This window comes from Schistocerca gregaria, chromosome 1 (genome assembly GCF_023897955.1).
Source record: "Schistocerca gregaria isolate iqSchGreg1 chromosome 1, iqSchGreg1.2, whole genome shotgun sequence".
In the NCBI taxonomy this organism is placed as follows: domain Eukaryota; kingdom Metazoa; phylum Arthropoda; class Insecta; order Orthoptera; family Acrididae; genus Schistocerca; species Schistocerca gregaria.
This window is the reverse complement of record NC_064920.1, coordinates 263,726,594-263,747,556: the sequence shown is the minus strand read 5'-3', so window position 1 is coordinate 263,747,556 and position 20,963 is coordinate 263,726,594. Positions and strand designations below refer to the sequence as shown.

General features: G+C 43.3%; 1 protein-coding gene across 1 annotated transcript in view; it reads right to left on the bottom strand.

Annotated features, from left to right (window-relative positions):
- The window catches only part of LOC126339971 (uncharacterized), a 74,523-nt gene that overhangs the window by 30,041 nt on the left and 23,519 nt on the right, over positions 1-20,963 (bottom strand). The window contains exons 3-4 of the mRNA XM_050001676.1: positions 13,223-13,508; positions 2,269-2,437 (exon numbers count right to left, since the gene is read on the bottom strand). Coding sequence (XP_049857633.1) covers positions 2,269-2,437; positions 13,223-13,508 — 455 coding nt within the window. The remainder of the gene's footprint in view (positions 1-2,268; positions 2,438-13,222; positions 13,509-20,963) is intronic.

Sequence of the window (20,963 nt, the reverse complement as noted above, 5' to 3'; positions counted from 1 at the left end):
AGCATTTAAAAAGATTTTCCTGTACACCCAACTGACTGACTCATGATACGGAAAACAGGAAGATGCCAGTCACTCTGGTATAAGTCCATTCCTCGTCGTAACAACCTGCTATTACAGGGTGATTACGATTAATCTTTCTCTACCAAAGAGGGCTCACGTGTAAAACAAGAACTCGTGCGACCACGAAGTTTTGTGGAAATTTGTAAGAACAAGCGGAAGAGAAATTGGCAACAGACCACTGAAAGAAACACGTTTTTATTTCCACATGAGAGGGTAAAATTCGTTAATTACGTACCGTGTTTATATTCCTGGTTACAAACGTTGCTGAGTATGACGACCATTTGCATCCACGACAGCCTGGAACCGCGTTTGAGATTACAGGACAACAGTTCGCGGTACTTTTGAAACGGTACCTGCTGTCACACAGATCATGCACTGCTTGGAAATAGTACACTGTGTCCAGCATTCCCAACCAAGGTAACGGTAATTCCTTCAACAATTTGTTGCGCAATTGGCCCTTGAGAATTTCCAGACGTAATTCCCAAATGGCCAGTTAATTCGAACTTCCAAAGCACGTCTTCAATCCTGATGAAGAAAGAAGATCTCTCTGTGTTCCTTTAATGCGTCGATATCGCGAAGAGCAGCAGACTATTGCTGTTGTTTTGGTGAAACAGTTTTACGAGTACAGCCTTGCTCACCTTTTCCAGACCCATGTTGACTTTCTGAATCTGTAATGCACACTGATGCTTCTGTTTCGACACTACGTCGCCCTACCAGCACCGGTGCCTAAGGACAAGTCGTGGCACTGATACTATTAGCGACGAAAATATCGCAGCATACAGTGTCGACATCACTTCTATAACGATGGGTACCTAAAGGTAATTAGTTTTCCGCCTACACTGGCCCAGATGGCTAAATTTAATACTAACCCATTTGTCCTTGTGCATTCGTCCCCTGAAATTTTAAAATCAAACATATGTTACAATCTCTGCACTTTCAAGTCCAATACGTGGTTCTTATTCAGTCTTATTCAGTGCTTTTAAACATTACCCTTAGGTCCACCTATTGGTGAATGATTTAGCGCTCCCCTTTTAGAAAGATTCGTTTTTCATTTCTTGTCATTCTCTACGCATGATAAGCTTAGAAATCACTTCTTTCGGGAAGTTTTTCAAGGTTTGCAGAGGCCTTACGACTACCATCGAACAAATTCTAACGCTAATTTCAATATATAGAGTTCCACCCTATATTTCTACTTTACAAGCTGCACGCGGGACACAAGTATGAAAAACACAGAATCTGTAAACTATGACTCACTAGATTAAATAGTGACTGCTACTAATATTAATTATAATTTCTGTCATTATTGTGCTAAATGTGATCCAATTTTAAACTTCCTCTCTGTCTTGTCGTGAGGAGAGGTAAATGGAAAGGCTACGAACTATTATGAATTCAAGATAATTCAGTTTAAAACAAACCTGTGTACAAGAGAGTCAGATTTATATTCTCTGTGACACGAGATGACCGCTGAAACCTTTCGAGCCCTCTATACAATTGGACTAGGTCACTTGTTACACGAATATTTGTGTCAAATTACGAATATGATAAATGTTTTGATTCGCGTTCATCGTTAACGAGAGGTATTGAATAGTTTGAAAGTTGAGCGTAAATATTTTTTCATGCGTGATTCATCCGCAACAGCTCCCTTAACAGAAGCACGTAACGAGCACTTCAGCAGAACTTCACAACACGAGCGGTGTAAGGACTACGCTACGAGCTACGAGTGTGTGTTACGTATCATAGGACAGCGTCCTATGATACGTCCGATGCAACAGGAAGCACTGTTCTTAACAAGTCACCATATGATTGTGATCGACACCAACTCCATAACTGTTAATCTAAAATTGGAGACGGACACTTTTTTTTCCATTTTACTCAATCCTCAATAACGTATTTCCGAATGATTTCTTGTTGTAACTTATCTACAATCCATGCGTGTTACACCGCATGCAATTATGTATTAGCAGGTCTGCTTCGAAATGCTTAAGTGAATGGAATGTATCTATTTTAGAAACGATTCCTATCTGAAGATGAGCCAGACCAGTGTGAAATCTACTATTAAGGAGCTTTAAAAAAAAGCGGGAAAACGGCGTTTACTAATATTTTATTTAGATTACGTAAGAGACTGAAATGGTGAGTATGGTTGCATTACGTACTACGTGCTAATAACCGTACTTAAACCTTAGACTGTTTTATTAATTGGTGTCTAACCTTAGACATCTCGATGTGTTCCAGCAGAGTTTGAGGACTAAACTCGGGCGTCACGACGAACTTCATACCGGTGTCGATGCTCCAAAGAGTGAACAGCGTTCCACTGACCCAGAAGAAGCCCGTTGTGAACAAAACGGTGTCGTCTCCTCCAAAAATAGCATCACTTCGCCTGAAATCACAAACGACGACTGCTCAGTTGAACTATTCCAAGTTCTTCTAAACGCTGAAATGTAAAAATTTCGTTTATACTATTTGTAAAGACTACCACTTATCAGAAATATAATAAAAAAGTTAATACGTTATACTGACAACTACATTTTATCTACAGTCTCAATGCCAAAAATAGTACAAAATGAAATTCAAACGCTATCGGTTTCGAAAGATCAGTCCACAACAGTCAGACATCTGTTAAAGGCATAATACATATAAGTCTAGCAATAAAGTACATTATAATAATTAAGATTAAAGGTAATACTATACCTGTAGTGCATTTTCATCAAATTATAACTATCTTGACAGTGAGTAATGATAACGAGTGGACACGGGATCGGTTGCCAACCTCCGATTATCTGGGACATTGCAACAGCAAGATCACTATGCCCAGCTCAATATGCCCTATGTCATTGCGTCATACGTCAATCATTGTATCCGTTTTGTCTGGTCTTGAACCACCTCCCCTTCACCTAAACTAGCCTCATGCCTTGCACCCTACAGCCATTTAATATAGGATACATCACTACATTCTGTTACATTATCCTGCTTTTTGAAGTGTAAGATGCGTCGGAAGAATTCTCTAGTTCTGTAAATGCTCTGAAACCTGAATTGGACCAAGCGTTTAAATATTTGAGTACATAATTGCGTGGAGAGACATGTTAAGAGGCCCTACATGCCATCAAACAAATAAAGATTTTTTTTTTTGCTGCATGCACTCTGCCTTATAGTAGTGTTATGGTACCATGCAAAACATATCGCTTGAAATCAGGTATTCCAGAGTAGGTCTATTTTGTTACAAATGAAAGCATAAAAAGTAAACTGATATCTTTAATGGGTTACAAATGATTTTTATTAACTCTGCATGGCATATTTCAACATAGTACGAAACTGATTCGCAAATTATGAATTCAGTTTTGACGATACTGTACTACTTGTTAATAAAACAGGAAAACTTGTGCTGAACTGGGACTAGAAGTCACATTTCCAAATTATCGCAAGCAGTCACCTTTACAGTTTCGACTATCTGTGCACCAATTCAAACCTCCATATGCCACACTGTTCGGGAAAAGTGTATGGCTAGCCAAGTGACGCAGTCTCCTTTCGTAGTGTGACGTATGGACATCCTGTTTATGTTCCTGCCATGATAGTGCTCAGATGGTATTTTGTGGTTAACACTCACCTCCGTCTCCACGCAGCTTACTTCCTTCGATAAACTGTGGCATTTTCACAACGAAAACCGATAGTGATGTTTTGTTTTACGTCCGAGTAGTAGCAACCGAAAGTGCTGAAAGGTGAAGAATTTTTATGTAATGATGCTCGCATCAGTCATCATTAGCTAATAGGTATTCACCTCCTTGTCATGACCAATAAGGCCTACGCTAAGCTGGTGAATGAAGCAGCTTGTGAAATGATCCTCAGAAAGATGAACGACATTCAGTTCAGACATTCGAATGGACCAGTTGGCCCCACGAATTTAGGCCAGATGATGAAACATTTGTTCGAACTGCTGTTGAGGTGGCAGAAGAGATGGTGAGCACAGCGCTGAGACCCTATGCCACTCTGATAACTCATACAACGTAAAAATGAATGGGCTGCGCCACGTGTGCATAGACCTTAGAAGCCTTACTGGACATGTCCTGTACTACTTGCATGTATGCAAATTCCATTCCGCCATAATTTATGACGGTCAGTTGAAGATGTGTTAGGGTTGTGAGCAAAAGGAACATTTCAGATCAACGTTCAGGCAACGTCGCATCACGCATCTCCTGATGAGAGGACAAGATGTCGCCCAGTCCAGTTGTGTTCCCATCGACATACAATTGGGTGGGGGGTGGGGGAATTCCCCGTTTTGTACCGTGTGATCACTGACTGTTGACAGAAGTGAGGTCTTCAGTCTAACCTTGGCAGCCTGTGACACAATGGCAGGGCTCTGCAGACGGACAGTAAGCTCTGTCCGAATACACACAGCGCCAGTCTTGCAATACAGAAGGGAAACAGTCCCAAACGAGAGGTTGGCCACCACAGACTTGGTGATGAGGACTGGAGCTTTTGTCCCCAATTTCTACTCTTAGTCATTGTTTAACATCCTTGCTCATATCTTAAAACGATGGACACCATAGTGGTGGAAGAGAGACCAAGTGGTTTCATTTGATACTTGCTGGACAATGTCTGCAGAGGATGTGGACCCTGATTATGGTTACCACCACCAGCATGAAGATAAGTTTGTTGGTTCCTTAATTGGTATTTGATCGGCAGTGGACTCATAGGAGACCTCTCACAGCACCATGCTTCTGGACAATGGCCCACTGACGGATTTAGTCTTTGCACCCATCACAGATGTGTTGAAACCTTCAGTCACCCTGTTAATTCTGCTACATAATTACAGCTCAAGTCTGATTGTGTGGCCTGATGATTTCGAGCACATTATGTTTCTTGCTGTAGCTAAAAGAGTTGCAGCTGCATCACTTCATTATAATTATATGATATTAGAGAGAACTCCCAACAGTGTCAATGATATTGCCTCCCCATGCCAGGATACTGGATGCCCCATAAACCTCCTCAAGAAGCAAGATGCAGATGTTTCGTGGCACATTGTGGTGGCGAATCTTGACATAAAACTCCTATAGAAAGTATACATCAACAGTTGGTTCAAATGACTCTGAGCGCTATGGGACTTAACTCCTGAGATCATCAGTCCCCTAGAACTCAGAACTATTTAAACCTAACTAACCTAAGGACATCACACACATCCATCCCCGAGGCAGCGCGTATCCAGACTGTAGCACCTAGAACTGCTCGGCCCCCTCAGCTGGCCATCGACAGTTCCCAGCTAGTTACCGATACGAGGTTTACCAGGGTCCATGCATGGAAAAAGGCAGAGCTATGGTCATTCTCATGCAGGAACACATCATGATCAATGGTGTGACCTACCTCCCATAAGCAGGGGGACTTGGGCGTCAGGATCTGAATATTTACACCCTCACTGTTACAGACAAAAGAAGAGACCATTCACGGTTTTATGCAAAGGAGGCTGCACCCTTATTAGAGGGGAGCTAAGTTCATATCATACCAGGAAGCAAATCAATTGTGTCCTCTCAGTGCAGGATCAAACGCCGCATTCAAGCAAGTGCTGGGAACAACAAAGGCTAATGCAGAACCTATACACCACTGATACCTGCAGGAATAATCATAGCGACAGACAGGGAAATACCTCTATTACCAGATATTCAACATGTCACCCTAACCGGATCTAGGTCTCCCAGGTATTTATGGCCGATATGCTGAGGTATGGCCGACAGTCTTTACCGATAATAATGCCTACCTGTTCGTTACCTCCCCATAAGACACAGTATGTGGCAGAGCAGGAGACTGTGAAAGATGAATGTTACGCTCCTTGAAGATCTGGAGTGTTGGTAGAAGATAGTAGAAACATGGATAAATGTGAGACGTGACACAAGAGTTTTCCTTCCACGAAGTGCCAGTGTCCTGATTGCGAAAAACCTGCTCTGCAGTTCACGATGAAGCACTGTGATCGACACAGTACTGGTAATGGCAGATTATGTAGTGTCATTTTATGTCACACTGGGAGATATCCCCCCAACCACTGTCACAAGGATGTCATTTTCAGGTTCGACTTTTGCAAGCGAAGACCACTACACTTACAAGACGCCATCTTGAGGGCACACTTGTGCAACTGCATAGCCAGGACGGAACTGGGAGTGAACCGCTGGCCATCCATCACATGATCCATGAACACTGCTGATCTCACAGAATGCTGACGGCTCAAAAGGACAAAGCCAACGCCTGCTTGGATCATTACCAGCGGCTCTACACCACAGAAGACCACGATGATGGAGACTGATTAAGTTATATACTCGTTGCTTCACGTCCTCAATGAGCATGCGGAGGCGATCTTCATGGACCTCATATCAGATGAGTATGTCTCTGACGCCCTCCGAAAAGAGGCGACAAACAAATCGTCAAGCTCAGATGGTCTCCAGACAGTGTTTTATCATATGTTGCACGATGTTATGATGACCCAGTGGGTTACAATACAGCAAGATCCGTACAGTGGAGATACCACCTGCCTCTGTAGACCATCCTCATATCAGTCCACCTGCCAGATAGGAAACTGCTGATTACTGGCCTCCTACGGTGCTCAACAGCAAATTCAAGATCTTTACGAGGATTCTGGTTGCCTGGGTTCTGAGTACCCTGCCCCAAGACGTCTTTATGGACCAGATATGTCTTGGTGTTAACAGCAACATACAAATTGCACTCAGTGTATACCACAAAGTCATCGCACCGACAGAGGCTTATCCTGTGCACAGCTGCATGCTGTTGGTGGACTTCATCACGCTTTTGATGGCGTGTGTCACTAATATCTTTAGAATGTGATGTGGTGGCTGGCCTTCTCCCAGTCCTTCATTGACACTGTGATGCGTCTTCTGAATGATGTGACTTCAAAGGTTACGATCAACGGACTTACAGCAGACACAATCACCGTTACTCTCTCTCTGAACCAAGATTGCTCCCTGTCAGTGATTTTCTATGATACTCCCATAGAGCCGCTGTTAGACAAACTTCGTTATCGGCTACATGGGTTAACTATGAGAGGCCTTATCATCATCTGCCAGGTGAATGTTGACGATATGGCATTTTAGTGTCAGTATAAGTCCAAATATCATTGGGCAGTATTGTCTGATATGGTGCCACAACCAATAGTGAAATGTTTGGGGGTCATCTTAGTATGTGACAGGCAACAAATGGTTCAAATGGCTCTGAGCACTATGGAACTTGACATCTATGGTCATCAGTCCCCTAGAACTTAGAACTACTTAAACTTAACTAACCTAACGACATCACACAACACCCAGTCATCACGAGGCAGAGAAAATCCCTGACTCCGTCGGGAACCTAACTCGGGAACACGGGCGCGGGAAGCGAGAACGCTACCGCACGATCACGAGCTGCGGACGACAGGCAACAGAAGGTACACCTTACCTGTTCCCGTCCACTACATATCCTACATATGAATGTCCTCAGTAATTGGTGGCAGCCTCTGTGCAAGGTCTAGTGGACCAGACGTGTTGTGGTGATAACAGCAACGCACATATGTCTATCAGGATACTCCATCTAGTTATGGTACTCCAGTTCCCAAAGAAGAAGACACTTAGTTTACCGACAGTCTTTGGTTAGTTTGCCAGTGAGTATTGATCATCAAAGAGCCCCACCCCACCGAGGGCGATATCTGAATCATCAGTATGCCAATTAGACCAGTTACTTGTATGTCAACTCGATGATAAATGTATGGACTTGTCTAGCACAGGTTCACTGGAACTCTGATCAAAGAACTGCTCCTGACTCTCACGAACCACTGAGTTCAGACTGCTGTGTCCATATTTCCCTGACACTATCACACCTTAAGGTGCTTTCTTTTTCTTTTTTCTTTTTTTTTGTAATCTGTTACATCAACGCCGACCTGCCGAGTCTGTACTTGTAGACGGCTTGTTTGTTGCGGGCGATGAGAGATCATCGCAGATATCCAACTGAAAGCTGCTTCCCATGGTTAATTTTCGTTTAGCAGCGCATGGCGGAGCCCTCGTCGATTCAGACGCCAGAGTTGCCTGATATCTGGTGATCAGTCACAACCAGAAATCTGGCGTTATTATGAGAAAATGATAATTATATCAGGCAACAAACTAAAAATTTTCATGGGCTATAGTGAAGACAGAGACAGTTAGGGTCAAAAGGGAAGAGGAACATGTAGCTCTAGAAATAAATGAAGCATTGGTAACAAGTAAATTTAGTGCTGCAAACCACTTAAACAAGTTCTTTGTTTCCGATCAGACAGCTTACGATTATCGGGTTTGGTAAAAATTGCAATGGTGTATCACTGACCAATCCTTACAAATAACTTCAGTAAAATGGAAATGACGTCTTGTCTCCCATAAGTATTCTAGTGGATATGACTAAAGAGTGCTTATGTGAGTTGAGTTCTATTTTACGTTATTTGTGTAATCAATCTCTTATCAATGGTACATTTCGAGAATGGCTAAAATATGCTGGAGTCAATCCTCTTTACAAGAAGCGGAATAAAGAGTTACCATCAGACTACCGACCAGTTTCACTTCTGCCAGCTTTTCCAAAAAAAAACTGAAAAGGGTGTGTTCATGTGTCTCCTTAAACATCTGACTGTAGATAATATATCGTCCAAATCACAGTTTGGGTTTCTTAAGCGGTCTGATACAGAGAAAGCTACATACACAATGCTTCGCTTGCAAAAGTGCTTAATTCACCACATAAAAAATTAGAGGCTATTGGCATATCTCAATTTCGAAACCTATAGGTCAATACATATTATCAGTACTAGGAATAACGACAATCTACATAAGGACCTTGGTCCAAAAAGGTTCCAATATTTAGGAACACACATTTTCAGTAATTTGCGAGCAACCATTAAAAACTTGGTTTCAGACAAAGCACAGTTTAAACACAGTTTTAAAGACGTTTTTAATCGGCAACTCCTTCTACTCTATCGATGAATATCTTAACAGGAACTGTTAAATCAGGGTAAAAATATCTGTTACATTTCAGTTTTGACAGCACTTGGTCACAACAGTCAAGATTAGGTATTTTGCCTATGATAAATTTATTTAAAGTGCATAACTACGTATATTAAATCTGTAAGTGTTAACAGTTCCAGTTTACTGTAATGCATTCACCTATTTTGACAATCTCCTTACAAATGATCAGTGCGGTGATAATAATATGCAAATGTTTCATGTTTTTTGTGTTACAGTTTCACGAGAATCATCTCATTTTTGGGTTTATGGAACGAGGGCGGAATCTAATACTCTATTCCATATTTAAGGCAGGCACTCCACAACGTCTCCAGAGCAATCTACGTTATACAAATGAGCATCGTGTGCAGTCTATGTCTACCATGGAGGTGTGGATGTTGATGATACTGATGTTGGCCGTCATTCGTAGAAGGACCCCAACTTTAGTGACTCCAATTCCCTTCTCTTCCCTGATATAACGTTTATCCACAAACTAAGATAAATGCAGTCACCTGGATCAATTGTTTGAGAATACTGTATCTTTACTGAGGAGATGACAAGTACTTTCCCAATTTTTAAACCTTCCTATTGGAACGTTTCACTCGTGTACGACGCCACCCGCTTTACCGCCAGTACTTTGCTAATTACCTGGACTGTGTCCTCTTGGACCCTCCCCAAAGTTGGGTTGTTCACGGTATGAGACGTTAGCCTTACGTGGGTGTCACTTCTACGTACAGGAACAAGTGACAGAACCATATTGATAGTATCTTTGTAAAGACATCAAGACGCCAATGGCGGGTCAGAGGGATCAGTTGGCGTCTTGTCGCTAGTAGCCGTGACTGTAGCGTCTAAAGTTTTTTTTTTGCTCTAAGGTCGGTCTTTACGTCGTAGTTGTGCCTTAATTTTGTTTTGGTCGTTTAGATACTTTCTTTGACAGTAGAATTGCACAGTTCTGTGAATAAGGATTCTTTATTTAATCTGCCTTCCTGCTCCACAAAAATTGAAACAAAATAACAGATATAAAACGAGGTTAAGTTAACCCCTCTCTGTAAGCAAGAAATCTAGGCTCGAGTTGTGGTCCAGCCCAAATTCTGATGTGTCACAAATAAATACACTACTGGCCATTAAAATTACTACACAACGGAGATGACGTGTTACAGACGCGAAATTTAACCGAGAGTAAGAATATGCTGTGATATACAAATAATTAGCTTTTTAGAGCATTCACACACGGTTGGCGACACCTACAACGTGCTCACTTGAGGAAAGTTTCAAACTGATTTCTCATACAAAAACATCAGTTGACCTGCCTTGCCTGGTGAAACGTTGTTGTGATGCCTCGTGTAAGAAGCAGAAATGCGTACCATCACGTTTCCGACTTTGATAAAGGTCGGATTTTAGCCTATCGCGATTGCGGTTTATCGTATCGCTGCATTGCTTCTCGCGTTGGTCGAGATCCAGTGACTTTTAGCAGAATATGGAACCGGTGGGTTCTAGAGGGTAATACGGAAAGGCGTGCTGGATCCCAACGGCCCCGTATCACTAGCAGTCGAGATGACTGGCATCTTATCCGCATGACTGTAACAGATCGTGCAGCCACGTCTCGATCCCTGAGTCAACAGGTGGGGACGTTTGCAAGACAACAACTATCTGCACGAACAGTTCGACGACGTTTGCAGCAGCCTGGACCATCAGCTCGGTAACCATGGTTGCGGTTACCCTTGATGCTGTATCACAAACAGGAGCGCCTGCTGTGGTGTAGTCAATGACGAACCTGGATGCACGAATGGCAAAACGTCATTTTTTCGGATGAATCCAGGTTCTGGTCGCATCAGTATTTGGCGACTTCGCGGTGAACGCACATTGGAAGCGTCTATTCGTCATCGCCATACTGGCGTATCATACGGCGTGATGGTATGGGGTGCCATTGGTTAAACGTCTCAATCACCTCTTGTTCGCATTGACGGCACTTTGAACAGTGGACGTTACATTTCAGATGTGTTACTACACGAGGCTCTACCCTTCATTCGATGCCTGCGAAACCCTGCATTTCAGGAGGATAATTCACGACCGCATGTTGCAGGTCCTGTACGGGCCTTTCTGGAGACAGAAAAAGTTCGACTGCTGCCCTGTCCAGCACATTCTCCAGATCTCTCAGCAATTTAAAACGTCTGGTCAATGGTGGCCGAGTAACTGGTTCGTCACAATACGGCAGTCACTACTGTTGATGAACTGTGATATCGTGTTGAGGCTGCATGGGCAGCTGTGCCTGAACACGCCATGCAAGATCTGTTTGACTCAATGCCCAGCCGTATCAAGGCCGTTATTATGGCCAGAGATGGTACTTCTGGGTACTGATTTCTCAGGATCTATGCACCCAAATTGCGGGAAAATATAATCACATGTCAGTTCTAGTACAATATATATGTCCAATGAATACCCTTTTATCATCCACATTTATTCTTGGTATAGCAATTTTAATGGCCAGGAGTGTAGTAAAGCTAGCGGAATTTGCAAATCAGTATCTTAATATTTAATACAGCTTTGGATAATCAGTTGTGCCTGATCCTACAGATATGCATGCGCGTGTAAAGGACATTGTATGATAGCAAATAGACATTTCAACATTTTAAATTCAATCTTGAAGTTGTACCATTCTACATCTGCATCTGTTTTGTTGAACAGCTCAGTGAATTGTTGTGAATTAGGACACGACACGCCGTTATTTATTGGTGTATGCATCAGCATAAACAAAAATCCAACTTAAGACTTCCACTCTTTCATAAAATTTCGGAAATAGTTTACAAAAATTGCGAAAATGGGTGTCACAGAGGCAAAAATATTGTTATGTACGGGACAGAAGCTAAGAATAATTTTGAAAATTCTTTAAAAGAATTCTGGACAGAAAGCAATGTGATGTCGATTTATTATATTCAGTTCAAGGATCAACAGATATTATGAAAAATGATACAAAGTATTAGTGATGAATAACGTTTTAAAATTAGTGACATTTTTTGAGATTAAAATAGAAGTTACTCCATTCGCCAGGAGCAATTTTGTCAAAAAATATATTTGTGCTACATAAACTGACTGATGAGAATAAAATAAATTAGATAGTATTTCATATTTCAATAACATCGAATATGAAATTCATCTTTAGCGCAAATCACAGACGCAGGAACGAGACGTGATGCTGCCTGTTGATCAGTAAAGGCTTTCAGGAGAAATGGGTTTCAAATTTCTGTCTAACACAGATTTAGGTTTTCTTCTGTCTCCCTAAATCAGACAAGGCCAATTCCAGGATGTGTTATTTGAAGAGCACGCCTCTTTCTCTTCGTCATCCCTCGTCACGACGAGCTTATGGTCCATATCTACGCTTTCGCTGGCGATGGGTCGTATCACTTTAATTTCCTTTACTATTTAAGAGTACGGCAGGCAGCCATCACTGCATCAGAGACTCTTCACATAGCTGTTGTCTCAAATTTCAGTGGATATCCAAATATAATCACAACACAACCATTTGATCAGTCTGGGGACAAATATTCACTAGCACTCCGTCGTCAGACAACGAGTGGTCTACCGGGACCATCCGACCGCCGTGTCATCCTCAGTGGAGGATGCTGATAGAAGGGCGTGGGGTCAGCACACCGCTCTCCCGGTTGTTATGATGGTATTCTTGACCGAAGCCGCTACTATTGGGTCGAGTAGCTTCGCAATTGGCATCATGAGGCTGAGTGCACCCCGAAAACTGGCAACAGTGCATGGTGGCCTTGATAGTCAGCCATCCAAGTGCCGGCACGCCCGACAGCCCTTAACTTTGGTGATCTCGCGGGAACCGGTGTAGCCATTGCGGCAAGGCCGTTGCCCAAAATTTTCACTAACATATTGCAATTTTATTGACGTTGTAAAGTATGTGTTGCTTCACAGTTAAATTGGGATATTTTGCTTGTGTATTCTGTTTTCTTTGGTTTATGATCCAAAGAGGCAAAGTGTTCCAATTCACACTTACTATCTTATAATTAGGACAGTAGAGTAAATTAAAAATTTATCTTTAAATAATATTTTATACTTCGATTAATTCACCTAGCTTATGCCACCACTGTAGTATTCAGAGTACTGTATGACAGGCTTGTTAAGATTGTTGACAACTATTAAAACGCTAAATTCATTCGCCTTACGCTAGTAAGCGCATCGTTACAGCCAAGGTGCGGCGTGGTATCCGGATGGTCTTGGGGTGCCCCGTGGTACCAGAACTGAGCATTGCGACGGCGGGGGCCGTGTTGTCCGCCTTCAGCCCCTGGGCGCTCCGCATCAGCAGCTGCTGAGCGTCAGCTACCGACTCAGCAGACCCCAGCACCTGCAGCGGGCAGTCGGTCGGTTTGGCGTCTGAGGCGGACTTCTCGAACTGTGGCTGGCACAGCACCGCCACCGGCTTCAGCTCGTGTAGCACTCGGTGCAGGCTCTCTGCAGTGAAAACAATCGTCAAGACTTCTATTTCAAAAAGCTCCGTACTTATTTAAGCATCTAACAGATAAAGGCCAAAAGCGCCATTACTAACAATATTTAGCATCTTAAAGAGCAAAATTGAGGTATTCCAATAGGGAAGAGGTGATTCCGAGAGAGTTACAGATATTCACTGCAGGATAGAGACAAAGTTGTATGAGTTAAACATAGCTGAAAATTGGGTCATTAAAAAATACTGAACCATAGAGTCTTGCCCCTTTGCTCAGTGACACTATCACGCAATGCCATTTCAATAAATCAACAGTAAATCGAGCAATACAAAATAAGTGAGAATTGTTAATATTTGAAACTGTTCCCAGATCATGTACCAATTATTACTTGTCAACCACAAAATTCACGATATGCTGAAATACAACAAAAATTGATAAAGAAACACTAAAACAACTTGTCCCTTGAGTAAAAGATTTATTTCTTTATTTACAATATGATAATTTTAAACAACAGCAGTCTTATTTGTAAAGATAAATGCGTAATTAACGTGAAGCACAATTAAATAGACTACAGCACAATATAAAAAAGAAGAGTAGTTCCTACAGCACGTCTGAGACACCATCAGAGTTCCACATTTAAAGTGTGTAGCCAATCGAACGATTTGATAAAATCTCCCAAAGAATGGAAAATGGATGCAGCATACCACAGAAGTGGACAATAGTCTGACATGCTTACCTCCAAAGCGAGAGAAAACGTTGAAAGATTACTATTTGTTTGACAATAAAACATTGAAACAAATTTGTGATAATGAAGGCTAATAGCACCTTCTGAGACGTCGATAAGCATTAAGAGTCAAATAAACTCCGTGTCAGGCAGATGGCAGCAACAATTCCTACTTCCCTGGGTGTTTAATCACACTCTTCCTACAGTTCTTGTAAGCCATTAGTCTAAAAAAATTGGTTTCAGTGAACCTTAACTCTCTTCTGGGAGGCGTATTATCGATCCAGATTACCTCTGTCAATGTATAAAAACCTATAACGGCTACAAAACTGTCTCTCTTGCGGCAAGTGTCGAGGAAGAATGTGCCTAAGCGTACCTGCTGCATCCTAATGGCATGACACCTTAGACAGGTCGAGGCTGTGACAAAACTGACAAGTGGAGTCATGTCACAGGCACTCAAGTCGCCGAGCCGAGAGACCGCGCAGAAGAGTAGCAGTAGCACTTGTGTGATACACTGTAAATTAATTTAGTCTTTGTTTTTTGTTCGCGTGGTTCTGTAAAGTAGTGAACTGTGTATTTTACTGTGTAGATAGTGGTTAGAAAATTAATAGTAGTTTCTGTTTTTGTCTTGTGAATATCCTTGTGTAGGGCGACTTCCTAACGTAAATTTTCCTGGTAGAGAAATTTATTTCTTTTTAATAGATTGCGGTTTCGTAGTTCAGTGAGAAATCTGCATACCAGCTTTTAGTGTTACTTTATCCTCCCTTGTATATTTTCAAACTCAGTAACACCATTTGACACCTTATATCTGTTTTATACACAGAATGATAACGCAAGAGACAGTGCTTGTGAGCGGACACAAGGAGAGTGGGCTGCTGTCCGTAAACAGCTGAAAGCTGCGTTGGGTACTGTCGACAAACTTGTAGCTAATGCTTGAAGTTGCGGTGACGTCGGGGCACCAGCGGGTGACGGAGCCCGTAAGAGGAATAGCAGGTAAGACGAGTGTACATTCCAGTTCGCCGGGAGGTCTCATCCGTGATGTGGAGGAGGCCCTGCCGGCGGCTATCGAGCGCACTGGCTGCAACCGGCTGCATGTAGTGGCACGTGTCAGCACGAATAACGCCTGCCGCTTGTTTTCCGAGGCCACCATCGGCTCCTTGCGGCTGCTAGCTGATTCGGTGAAGGCAACTAGGAAAGCATGCGGGATGTAGGCTAAGCTGTCTATTTGTAGCATCGTTCCAAGGATTGTTCGCGGTCCTCTGTTTTGGAGTAGAACGGTCTGAACCACAGGCTCAGACGGCTCTGCAACGGTATCGGATGCGAATTTCTCGAACTCCGCTATCGGGTGCAGAATTGCAGGGTTCCCCTTAATTGATCAGGCGTGCACTGCAAGCAGGAAACGGTGAGGCATGCTCATGGGATTTTTTCAGGTTAGAGGACCTCTCGCTTGGGAGCGAACACCATTTACCTGTTAAATCAGCCACAGCGAGCTCAGAGAATTTTTGGTCCTCGCAGATCAGCGATAGAAAAGATTAATATGACTTTAGTAAACTGCAGCAGTATCAAAGGAAAGGTCCCAGAATTAGTATCGCTTATTGAAGGTTATAATGCACAGATAGTATTTGGAACAGAAAGCAGGTTGAAACCAGAAGACAAGGACAACGAAATCCTAAGTTCAGACTGGACTGTTTATCGTAAGAATAGATTAGTCGCCAATTGCGGCAGCGTGTTTATTGCAGTAAAAAATCCGATAAAATCTAGTGAGGTTATCACTGATTCCGAATGTCAATTAATCTGTTTGAAACTGAGTATCAAAGAGCGGTCAAAAATGGTGATCGGATGCTTTTATAGGCCACCTGGGTCAGGATCTGTAGTTGTAGAGAGCTTCACACAGAGCTTGCAGAATATCATTAGTAATTTTCCTGATCATGCCGTTGTTAGGGGGTGACGTAAACTTGCCAGGTAGAGATTGGGAGTGTTATGCCATCAAAACTGGTGCCATAGACAGGGAATCGTGTGGCATTGTTCTGGATGTCTTGTCCGAAAATTAAATTACCTTGAGCACATAGCTAGAGAACCAACTTGTCAGGGTAACGTCTTAGACCTCCTGGCAACAAACAGACCTGAACGTATCGTATCGGTTAACGTAGAGGAAGGTATCAGTGATCGTAAGTCTATGACAGCATCTATGACGATGGGTCCTACAAGGAATTTCAAGAAATGAAGGAGGATATACTTTCTCAGCAAGAGTGACAGAATACAAATTTCAGAATAACTCAGCAAACAGCATCAAATATTCGGTGATGAGGACCCAGATGTGCAGAACAAATGGAAAAAATTCAAAGGCATCGTTCAATATGCCCTCGACAAGTATGTTCCGAGTAAGGTTTTAAGGGATGGGAAATATCCACCATGGTAAAACAGCCGTGTTATAAAAGCACTACGTAAGCAAATATCATGTCATTTCAGATTCAAGAGAAGTAAAAACCTAGCTGACAAAAAAAAAAAGCTGAACGAAGCGAAAATGAGCGTAAGGAGAGCAACGAGAGAAGCATTCAATTATTTCGAAAGTACGACGCTGTCAACCGACCTGAGTAAAAACCCTAAGAGATTTTGGTCGTTTGTAAAATCAGTAAGTGGGTCAAAATCATCTATTCATTCTCTCAGTGACCATACCAGCACCGAAACGGAAGGTAACAAAGAGAAGGCCGAAATACTTGATTCGGTCTTCCGAAGTTGTTTCACAGCGGAAGATCATGACACTGCCCTCCTCTCAATCGTCGTGCGATCGTCTAAATAGCAGATATTGAAATAACCGATCGCCTAATCGAAAGGCTTCAGGACCAGATGAGATACCTATAAGATTCTATAAAGATTATTCGAAAGAACGTGCTCCCCTCCTAGCAGTAATTTATCGTAGATCGCTTGAGCAACGAAAGGTACCTAACGACTGGAAAAAAATCGCACAATTATAGACCTATATCACCGACGTCAAGCTGTTGTAGAATTATGGAACATGTTTTATGCTCAAGAATTATGACGTTCTTGGAAAATGAACAGCTCCTCTGTAAAAACCAACAATCATTCCGCAAACAGAGATCGTCCGAATCTCAGCTCGCTCTGTTCCTCCATGAGATACACAGGGCAGTGGACAACGGCGCTTAGGCTGGTGCCGTGTTCCTTGATTTCAGGAAAGGCATTTGACACCGTCCCGCATTGCCGTTTCATGAAAAAAATACGAGCTTACCGAGTATTGGAGCAGACCTGCGATTGGATTCAAGACTTTCTTGGAGATAGATCTCGACACTTCGCTCTTAACGGAATTAAATGGACAGATGTAAAGGTAGTATCCGGAGTACCACAGGTAAGTGTGATAGAACCGTTGATGTTCACAGTATACTACATATAAATTACCTAGCAGAAATAGGCGGATGCTCCTTAAGGCTATTCGCAGATAATGCATTTGTTTAACCAAAGTAGTAACACAAGAAGAAAGTAAGAATTTACAGAATGACCTGCAGAGAATTGATAATTGGTGCAGAATCTGGCAGTTGATCCTGAACGTAAATATATGTAACACATTAAGCATACGTAGGAAAAGAAATTCACTACTGTACAGCTACACTATTGATGACGAATAGCTGGAGAGAGCGTCTGCCGTAAAATATCTAGGCGTGACTGTCCAGAGTGACCTTTAAGTGTAATGACCACACAAAACAGATGGTGGGAAAAGGGAGACACACGACTCAGATTCATAGGAAGAATCTTAAGGAAGTATAACTCATCCAAGAAAGAAGTGGCTCATAAGGCTCTTGTTCGCCAGATGCTTGAATATTGTTCATCTACACTCCTGGAAATTGAAATAAGAACACCGTGAATTCATTGTCCCAGGAAGGGGAAACTTTATTGACACATACCTGGGGTCAGATACATCACATGATCACACTGACAGAACCACAGCCACATAGACACAGGCAACAGAGCATGCACAATGTCGGCACTAGTACAGTGTATATCCACCTTTCGCAGCAATGCACGCTGCTATTCTCCCATGGAGACGATCGTAGAGATGCTGCATGTAGTCCTGTCGAACGGCTTGCCATGCCATTTCCACCTGGCGCCTCAGTTGGACCAGCGTTCGTGCTGGACGTGCAGACCACGTGAGACGACGCTTCATCCAGTCCCAAACATGCTCAATGGGGGACAGATCCGGAGATCTTGCTGGCCAGGGTAGTTGACTTACACCTTCTAGAGCACGTTGGGTGGCACGGGATACATGCGAACGTGCATTGTCCTGTTCGAACAGCAAGTTCTCTTGCCGGTCTAGGAATGGTAGAACGATGGTTTCGTTGACGATTTGGATGTACCGTGCACTATTCAGTGTCCCCTAGACGATCACCAGAGGTGTACAGCCAGTGTAGGAGATCGCTCCCCACACCATGATGCCGGGTGTTGACCCTGTGTGCCTCGGTCGTATGCTGTCCTGATTGTGGCGCTCACCTGCACGGCGCCAAACACGCATACGACCATCATTGGCACCAAGGCAGAAGCGACTCTCATCGCTGAAGACGACACGTCTCCATTCGTCCCTCCATTCACGCCTGTCGCGACACCACTGGAGGCGGGCTGCACGATGTTGGGGCATGAGCGGAAGACGGCCTAACGATGTGCGGGACCGTAGCCCAGCTTCATGGAGACGGTTGCGAATGGTCCTCGCCGATACCCCAGGAGCAACAGTGTCCCTAATTTGCTGGAAAGTGGCAGTGCGGTCCCCTACGGCACTGCGTAGGATCCTACGGTCTTGGCGTGCATCCGTGCGTCGCTGCGGTCCGGTCCCAGGTCGACGGGCACGTGCACCTTCCGCCGACCACTGGCGATAACATCGATGTACTGTGGAGACCTCACGCCCCACGTGTTGAGCAATTCGGCGGTACGTCCACCCGGCCTCCCGCATGCCCACTATACGCCCTCACTCAAAGTCCATCAACTGCATATACGGTTCACGTCCACGCTGTCGCGGCATGCTACCAGTGTTAAAGACTGCGATGGAGCTCCGTATGCCACGGCAGACTGGCTGACACTGACGGTGGCGGTGCACAAATGCTGCGCAGCTAGCGCCATTCGATGGCCAACACCTCGGTTCCTGGTGTGTCCGCTGTGCCGTGCGTGTGATCATTGCTTGTACAGCCCTCTTGCAGTGTCCGGAGCAAGTATGGTGGGTCTGACACACCGGTGTCAATGTGTTCTTTTTTCCATTTCCAGGAGTGTATATGGGATCCCTATGAGATGGGACTGATAGAGGAGATAGATGAAATCCAACGAAGAGCGGCACACTTCGTCGCAGGATCGCTTAGCTGCAGAGAGATCTTTACGGGGATGCAAAACAAACTTCACTGGCAGACGTTACAAGAGAGACGTTATACATCACGGAGTGATTTACTATTGAAATTGAGGGACAGCACTTTTCAGAGGGAGTTAGACAACATATTACTACCCTCCACATACATTTCGAGAAATTAGAGCACTATTCTCGAGTGGAACAGGGTTGTAGGGATCAGATAGTGGTACCGAAGGTACCCTCCGCCACACACCATTAGATGGCTTGCGGAGTATTATGTAGATGTAGGCACAAATAATGTAGAGTTACAGCGGAAATCCACATAATCAGAAAATAACTGGTTGTTCGATCTTTTGATGTACGTAGTATACCGGCATACCTGTAGACCTGTCAGTCATCATTCCGAGAATTTTCTAACTTGCCTTAATGTCTGTAACATTCCGTTAAAACCCTTACAGCATATCCGAAGGAATCACATGAGAACATGGAGGTAAAAAGTAAGAAAAACAGGAAGTGCACCGACAAAAATATTAGTCATCCACAGTTACGCCATAAAGTCATGGCACGGAAGGAGTGTGCAAGTCTCAGTCCATTTCATGGAATCAGCGCTAGAAATCAAGTCGATGTGGAGATATTATGATATGGCAGAATGGAACTATCTTGTTTGGAAGTGCCCATGACCACATAGTGAATCAAGTTGCCGGATTTGTTGGTTTATCAGCGCTGACTGTCCAGCACGTCAAATAGGAATGGTTTATCATACGCTACCGTGTGACCCTGTGGACGAAGAATGATCCTAATCGACAGTGACTGGACGAGTGCCCGTCTTTCGTTGATAATCGATTCCAACTCCTAGAGGACTTGATAAGGTTAGTGAATGTAGTTCTATGTCAACCAGTTTCTGGGCGAATATTGCGAATAGAATGATATGCAGTGGACATTTGGAGTGGGATATGTCGCAAAACACGGCACCATATAAAGATGTACAACTTCACTGTGCGAAACAACACAAAAACCAGGCGGTCGAGGACTGGAGGCGCGTAGTTTCGGCTGACGAGTCGCAATTTTGGCTCTTTTTCAAATGATGAAAAGCTTCGAGTACACGGCAGACTCAGCGAGGCATTGCTCCCTAGTCGTTGGGTGGTGTATTAGGGGTGTTGGTACCATAATTTATTTACATTACCGTTAACATAGAACCAGAAGTTTATTTTATTATTCTAGTTGATAAAGTGCTGCTTTTTCTACTACACATTCGTTATATGTTGTGGATGGTCCCGTCCACCAGATAACAACATCCTTAATCAAGAATTAGATTCTATTTGAAGAGCACGTTATCGTTTCTGACTGGCTCGTAACACCACTCGATGCTGATGTTAAGCCTAGTTTACACGACGACACTAGGTTGC